The sequence below is a fragment of the Notothenia coriiceps genome, unplaced genomic scaffold, assembly GCF_000735185.1.
Source record: "Notothenia coriiceps isolate Sejong01 unplaced genomic scaffold, NC01 NC01_scaffold00035604, whole genome shotgun sequence".
Taxonomy (NCBI): Eukaryota; Metazoa; Chordata; class Actinopteri; order Perciformes; family Nototheniidae; genus Notothenia; species Notothenia coriiceps.
The window spans coordinates 86,579-95,058 of NW_011368305.1; the positions used below are offsets into that span (position 1 = coordinate 86,579).

Consider the following 8,480-nt stretch of genomic DNA (forward strand, 5'->3'; position numbering starts at 1 on the left):
TCTGCCCAGGGACACGTCCTAGCAATCCTCCCATCAGGAGGGTAAGGAATAAGCAAAACGAAATGTCTCAAAGAGCAAGGCTAGTTCACAGAGTGCAGTTTCAAAAGCACATCCACAAAAGTCTGTTGAAGGGGGCAATGTGACAGGAAACGCTGCACAACAAGAGAAGACCAAAAAGCAGCTTAAAGCATATGTGAAGAAGAGTCGCTTCCAGAAAATTTGGGGAGCTTCAAAGACAGTGGGACTGAAGCTGGGTCAGGTATCAAAAAAGTTCACCTGTTACAAGACGTGTTCCGGGAAATGGGCTACAATAGCCGTATTCCCATGGTCAAGCACTTCTGACGTCAAGACAACGGAAGAGGCGTCTGACTGAGGCCTAAGGAAAAGAAGGGCACGGAGAGTTGCACAGTGGTCCAACAGTCCTGCTTTCAGACGAAAGCAAGTTTTGTATATTCATTTGGAAAGTCAAGGCGGCCAGCGTCCTCGGAGAAAGGCTGGAGAGGAGGCCAAATGCAAGTTGGCTTGATCCAGTGTGAAGTTCGCCACAGTCAGCGATTGGTTTGGGGAGCCCATGTGCAGCTGCTGGTGTTGGGTTCCACTGTGTTTCATCAAGCCCAGAGTAAATGGCGCTGGTGTAGCCGCAGAGATTTTAAGAGGCACTAGCGATGGCTTCGTCTGCTGAAGCTCTATGGAGATGAGGATTGCATTTTCCATAATGACTGGCACCTGGCCCAGTCAGTGCCAAAAAACCGACAAGTAAAGCTGGTGTAGCTGACATGGCATTACTGTGCCTGCGATTGGCCTGGGGCAAAATTCCCCTGACGCTGAACCCCATAAGAGATATGTGTGGGTATTCGCGAAGAAGAAGCTGAAAGACACCGGATCAGACCAACAACCTGCTAATGAGGCTAAAGGCCGCATTGACAGCATCCTGGGCATCCATGAACCCTCAGCATATGCGCAGGCAGGCTGAGTGCCGCTGCCATGTCACGCGGCATTGTATGCAGTAATCGCGTGCAAAGGATTCCAACCAAGTACTGAGTGCATTATGGACATTTTCATCAATGTTTTGATTGTCGTTTTGCTGTTATACAATCTTATTTTTTTACTTGTCTGAGGAACTATTCTAATTTTTTTGAGATACGGATTTTTGAGTTTTCTTAAGCTGTAATCGCCATAATCAGCATATTAAAATAATAAAAGGCTTGGCAATATTTCAAGTTGATTTGTCATGATATCCAGATGTATGACATTTGTTTTTTAATTGCAACATGAAAACAGAACTTTATCAGCAATATTCAATTTTCTGAGACAGTCCTGTATACTATTTTTCATCAATATACTTATAGTTCTAAATATAGCAGAACATTTGACGTTGGATTTCTCGTTGAAGGAGTGTTGTATTCCTCCTGTTAGGAGAGCTTCACATGTTGTTCTGAGTGTTTGGCTCAAATACCAACAGACTTGCAGCATTCATAATCCCCATCTGTTTCAGCCCTGTTTTTCAAAGTGTTGATTCTCTGGGCTGCTTCTCACCTTCTCTTAAATGCAATCCTTGCTCCCTCAACTTTGCGTCTTTTCCCTTGCGTTCTTTACGGGCCGTCCAGCACGGCGGCTGTTCGTTGGATGCTTCAACGCTTCTGGGGCCATCTCACTTTGAATGGGGTGACGTCACACTTGCCGAAACTGCTTGTGGGAGGAGTCGCTTCGCTTTGCTCGCTCAAAAGTTGAGCAATTTCCTTTGAAGCTTCCGATGGAAAGCGTCAGCCAAATCCAATTTTTCATAAGCCAGTACAAGCTCTAGCCAATGCACCGCGTGCTTGTGTGTCCGGGGCGGGAGATTCATGTGATTGGTTGTTGGTCGAGCTTCAGACACGCCCACCGGCAAAAATTCAAACAGCCCCGCATACGATTATCGCTCCTGTTATTGCTCTCCGATCTCCGGCACAAATAAGGGCAATGGAGACGCTACTCAAGGATGGCGCAGAAAAATCAAGCTTCCGGTGAACCGAGGGAGCGAGAAATGAAAATACAGAAGAGTGAGAAGCAGCCCGCAGTCTGTTACTATTAGATTGAAGAATAAGGGCCACTCCCCACGCCCCTTCTTGAGAGAATATTTGGTTAAAAAGACACATGGTGCTCTAGGAGAGGATCAGGTGATACGGGTGGGGGCCAATTGGCTAATGGTCATTACAAAAAATCGTTATGACATCATAAAGTGGCCAAAATCTGATCCGCTCATTTTTAGACAGGTTTTTATATAAATGGATCAAGACAAAAAGAGAGAGAATCTCTTTACACAGAGGGGACACATATGTAGGCCTGTGTATTAAAAACAGGAACAAGTTGATTTTGCACAATAGGTGACCTTTAAGAAAATAATTGTTTTGCTTGTTTAAATATGAAAAGTGAGGAGTATGTGCTAATTTGCATCGATTTCCAGAACTGAAATGTGAACACCGGATAAAGCCAGGTTTAAAATGATAGTTTAATTGTTTTAACAGATTAGTAAAGTCAAGGGGATATTGGATATCTCTTTCTATCCCTACATTAATCAGAAACTCTGTAATACTACAATTTCCTCAATTTTTTTGTAATGAGTTGCATTGTAAAATAGTGTTATGATTTTTAACAATATCTTAAATTACTTATTTTCTATGAGTATGTTTTAAATATTCTTTGCGATTGTTCATCACTTTTTTCGATTTATTAGTTTATAACTTTAACATATCTTTTATCCCTATCCGATTACTATCCATTTATTTATGATAATTAAATTCTTAGGAACATTTACCTGTCTTAAAAACTGCAGAGATATACATATTCCAAATATCAATGAATTAAAAAAAAGAGGTCTAGTCATGAAAGGGAATATTATCCAGTGTCCATTTATTTGTTTATCATTCACTACTTTAACTCTAAACATTTTTTTTTTTTAAGAAATTCAAGTATTTGTTGGGAACACAAGTCAAAAAACAAAAATACGTTTTGTTATTGTTGCTAAAACAAAGACAAAAAACATCAGTTTCAAACATCAGTCTCATATTTATAATAATAAAAACATGAAGTTTCTTTTCATAGAAGAAAAACAAGTCTAATGTCTAAAGGTGACGAGTCGTCTGTCCGTCTGATCTGTGAACAGTGTGCAGGAGGGTGTGTGTTTCAAACACTTCCTCTACACAACAGAAACAAAAAAAAGTCAAATAAGAAAAGTCCAAAAGGGAAAAACGTTGATCTATTGTTCCTTAAAGTAAAACATTTGAGCTTCAGATTAACAAAGTGTTCCCTCAATGTATTAATAATGTGCATTTTCAATATAGTATTTATGAATGTCGATGTTGAAATAATTATCGGATCAACAAAGTAGTAGGTAATCAAGAAAAATGTCAAACGTTCTCAATTTCCAGCTTCGGCAAATTGTGTAAATCACTAGAAACTGAATGATCTTTGGGTTTATCTGATCAAATACAGTGATTACAATTATTTTCTGTTAAATTATAAGAAACATAACATCATTTTAAAAAACAATAAAACACCAAATAGTCATTTAAAATAACACTTTTGGGAACCTCAAAGGGAAAATCCTTTCTGATTTTCAGTCGAGAAACATGACTAAATGTTTTTTGAATTAGTTTTGAGTCTTTATGAATTGAGTTTTCTTTGGGTTTATCTGACAAAATAAAGCACTTAAAAAATGTATATTGAGGGAGGAATGTTACATTGAAGTGGGAAAGTTTAGAGAAGATAAAGGTTTGGTTTAAGGGAACCCGTTTTTTAAGGGGTTAGGTGTGCATTTGAAGACTTAAATGATACGGTTGTCTCTTGACTAATGTGTTTATTTTGAGGGCAACGTTTGTGTTTATCACACTGAAGCGTTGCTTCTTACATTTCAAAATAATCGTTTTAGTGTTGAGGTTAACTCGCTCTTCAAATGTATTTAGGGAACAATTATCAAAACATTTTCTCAACATTTGGCTTTTGTAAAAAACCTAATCAGATCACAACAAACAAAAACTTCTAATAAAAATCACTTCCTAAAGATGAATTAAATACAAAAAGAAAATACCACAAAATGTACGTTTTCGTCATTAAATCAATTGCACAGCATTCAAACCCAAAAGCTCTCCATGGGATAATAAATATACACATGCAGATATACAAATCAGGGGGGGCGCTGTGATCCTGGAGAAGAAGAGACTCCGGGGGTCCCGCAGCCTGCTGGAGGTTAAGGAGATGACAGGGGAGAAAAAAATCCACAAGCTTTAAAAGCTTTAAAAAAAAAAAAAAAAAAAGAAACTAAGGAAGAACAGGAACTAAACCCGGAGAGTCCTTTAGTCTTTTCAGGAGCTTTACAATGAAAAAAAAGTGACGGGACAAACTGTGAGGTGGCAGGCTGTTCCTGAGTGCCTTCCAGAAAGAAAAAGAGTTCCTGGACAAGTTCCTAAAGTCAGAAAGGGGCCAGACAACGGTGGGAACCAGAACCCAGAAGATCCGACTGATGATTTTACATGTTTTTCTGCTTTATCTACACATCAGGGCACTTGAATTACTGATGTTCAGAGGAGAAATCAAACCATTGAGAATAACAATCCTGCTGTCTTGTGCAAGATCATTATTTGTTATATTGTGGGAACAATTGTTTTAGAAAGTTTTTGGATGCAACTTTTTTTTGCGGATTCTATTTTCACAAGTAAGGGATAAATAGACTTCAGTAATTATGAGGAAAAACTCCTTTAATGTGAGATATAGACTTTAATGGAAGTAAACATGATTTACACTTTTAGTTTTGAGAGAAACTTGTGACCTTATATAATATTGCAAATGTTTGTAACATTTGTTTTAACCATGTAGTTGAGGTGACTTGTGATTTCTGAGAAAATAATCTTGTTAATCTTTTTTTCTGTTATAACTAAATTATGATTTATTTGAGTTGGCATATTAAATGTAATATAAACTAAAACAAATCTGCCTGTTTTTAAAAATGTAATAATATTTCACCTTTCTTGCCATTACGGTTCACATATATGCACGTTCATTTCACTTTCAGTGCGATTTGTTGAGTTTGTAATTAAAGGGTTAAACATGTAAAAACCATCAGTTAGAAAATTAACTCAATTAGATCTGAAGATATAATTAACATCTTCTGCTGAACTTCTTACAGTGTAGAATCAGAAAAATTGTTATTTACTGATAATAATACCAGGATCAATACTGGTGCATCCTTATGTGGCTTTGTACAGTTCATAGTCTATAAAACGAGCCTGAAACTAAAATAAACGAAAACAAAAAAACAGCAGCATTTCACAGAAAACATAATTCTCTCTCTAAAAAAAATCAGAGTGGTGGGGCGAAGTGGAGGTAAAGACAAGAAGAATCTGGAGGAATGACGTTTGAGTTCTGACGGGAGGCTTTCACTTTACAGGTATGCACTCATCAGGTTCTGTTCACTTTTCTCCGGAGGTTTGAGGTAAACCGCTTCAAACTAAAAAAGGTGGAGACACACACTCTTCAACAAACACTCAATAAATTAAGAAATGACAACGAAAAAAATCTCTCTCTGCCGGTGGGCAAAAAGTCGGGACAGAGGAGGTCAGCGAGAAAATTAAAACAAGACAGGAAGAACACAAAAAAGTCAGCCAAATATCGATTTGGCATTTTTCTTTATGCAGAGCATCTACGACGATGTATTAGGGCCATTGTAGGCAAACAAAATGACGTGACAATGATAAAGCCAGGGTTATTAACAGAAGAGGATTAGGGCCATGTGAAAAGTCCTTTTTCTGGGATTACACTTTATAATCTCAAAATTCAGAGAATTCTGCATTTGTTCGTCAGGAATCAGATTTTTTTCCTTCGAATTCCGACTTTAATTGATTTTCTTTCCTTGAAAATGTATGAGTTTAACCCTCAAAGGTCCTTATTAACTGTCATAAATATTCCTGTCGTAATTTCCAACCAAATACTTCAAACTGATGAAAAAAGTCCCTGCTCCTTTCATAAGGTGGAACAAACAGAGAACTTAGCGATCAAAGCACTACCGGAGCTGAGATGTGGAGAAACACGAGGGACTGACTGTGGTGAGAACCTGCTACATCTGTTAGTTTGCATTATTGACGCGGCTTGGACTCGCAGCAGTTCCAAAAGAAAACCAAAAAAAAGGACGTGGCGCTGTATGATGTCGTTTGGCGGGAACACTGATCCGGTACGCGCTCGTATCGGGAGTGTCTGAAACTCCGCAGGGCAGGCAATCCGCTCCGTGTCCTCAGTCCGTTGCTTGTTCAAATGAATCCGTATTGCACAGGGCTGGAATGACTTCAAAAATCTACCAAACATTAAAACCATTATTCCTTAAAGTCTCTACTAACACAGATGGAAAATCCACTCTCGTACCGGCTCCTCTTTCTTTTTCCTCCTCAAGCAGCTTTTCTTTTTTTTTTACATATCAGCACCGAGAAAAAGAAAAGTCCCGAAGCCTCGCCTGTTTGGGACGTTTAAAAAAGTGAAGAAGTAGTTTTCATATTTTGAAACTTTGTCGATTTTGAAGGAGGTAAAATAAGCAATGAGGATCTTCAGGAGGTTTTCTTTGGGTCTGCATCTCGCCAGGGGAACAGCTGAAAGGAAAAGACCCAAACTCTTCAGGACTCTCACGGGCGATTAAATCCTTTTTCATACTCTGCTGCCGCTCCCCGGGAGGAAGAGGAGGACGTTCATCTCTCCTCCTTCCTGGACACCTTGGAGGAGTGCCATGCAGTGGACCTGGGGACACAAAACCTTCTCTCAGACGTGGAATACAAAACATTCGTCCATCTAAATATCAGTGTGTTCGGGGTGACAGGCGAAAAGAGCCCCTCCTCACCTGATGAAGGTCTTGAAGGCAGCACTCTGAGGGTTGATGCACAGCGGCACACGCTTGCCCTGCTGGTGCTCCGTGATGAAGCGATGGATTAACTCTGGAGACAAGAAGAGCCAGCAGGAATTATAGGAGGCTAAACTTGATTTATAAAGCACATTTCATTTCTGCTACAGGCACAATGCGTTGTCAAACTTACGAGTGAACACAAGCGTTAACTTCTGATTTAACATTCTTTTCATTGGATTTTTAAAACTGATTTGTTACATGAGAATTATTATTTTTTTTTTTAAATCAATGTTTCTAAAAATGTAAGGAAAATAATCTATATCAAATAATTAAAACTATAAATTCACCATTACATTTCTTTAAAATAATAATAATACAGGCTAGTAGAACTCAAGAAGACAATCAGATAACGAAGATCAACAGTTAAATACAAATACAATTATTCTTTCTAATAATATAAGAATAATAATACTTGCAAGTAAAATATAATTAAGAGGTAAGAATAAAATAAGACAAACAAGTGAACAATCATGATAACGTACAATAGAGATATGCGTAAAAAGAAGAAGGAATAATTAAGACCAACAGGCATATGGCATATCATAATAATGAATACATATTTATAAATATTAATCCTTGGTGAAGTGGTTCGAAATAAATTGAATATTAATTAAGATGAACAAACCAGACTACTCAAAGACTCAACAACAGAAAACACGAATAAAATAGAAGAATTGGGAGGGATGAACTCCTCTTTAATGGTCACACATGCAGAGCACACAGCACACACAGTGAAATGTGTTCTCTGCTTTTAACCCATCCTAGTACCAGGAGACTAGTACTAGGAGCAGTGGGCAGCTATTGCACAGCGCCCGGGGAGCAATGGGGCTGATGTTCCTGCAGAGATACACAGAAATGTGTATCTCTGCAGGAACATGTAATAATAATAATGCATTTTATTTATATAGCGCTTTTCACAACTCAAAGACGCTTTACAATATGAGGGAGGGTAGACAAACGAGGACAGGCAAACAAGTAAGTATAGTAAAATAAAAAGGCAGTGAAGAGGAAAAGTTGATGAGAGGAGGGAGTTATGGCTTATGGGTAGACCAGAGTTGAAAAGATATGTTGTTTGACGGCGGGGACTGAAAGGCTGTGAGGGAGGCTCAGAGTCACAGAGATCTTGGTGGAGGGATTCCAGAGCCTAGAGGCTGGCGCACTAGAGAGGTATCTGTCCCAAAGCCGCAGAGTGGTGGATGTGGGTAATTGGATAGGGTCCCTGCGGTGGATCTGAGGGACCGTGGGGGTTGATAAAGGAGTGAGAAAGGTTTTTGTGAGATAAGGGGGAAAAGGTGGAGTGCTTTGTAGGTGAGGACGCATAATTTTGTAATTGATACGCGAGGAGACAGGAAGCCAGTGGGAGCTCTGAGGACTGGGCTGATGTGAGTGCCATGTTTGGAATGTGTTGAGGAGAGCGTGCAGGCTGCATTTTGAACCCGTTGGAGTCTGTTGAGGGATGTAGTGCTGATGCGCTAAAAGAAAGTGAGTGGCAGTAGTCAAGGCGGAGGAATGAAGGCATGGAATTAAGTTCGTATCGGCTGCGGGGCGGGTGAGAGAGGGT

General features: G+C 39.2%; 1 protein-coding gene across 3 annotated transcripts in view; it reads right to left on the reverse strand.

Moving 5' to 3' along the window:
- Positions 1-2,865: 2,865 nt before the first annotated feature.
- nlk1 (nemo-like kinase, type 1) overlaps positions 2,866-8,480 on the reverse strand; it is a 30,237-nt gene continuing 24,622 nt past the window's right edge. For all 3 annotated transcript variants that reach the window (XM_010791634.1, XM_010791635.1, XM_010791633.1), the window contains 2 exons: positions 6,857-6,950; positions 2,866-6,756 (listed from right to left, as the gene is read on the reverse strand). In XM_010791634.1, the coding sequence (XP_010789936.1) occupies positions 6,708-6,756; positions 6,857-6,950 (143 nt within the window). In that variant the 3' untranslated portion in view covers positions 2,866-6,707. The remainder of the gene's footprint in view (positions 6,757-6,856; positions 6,951-8,480) is intronic.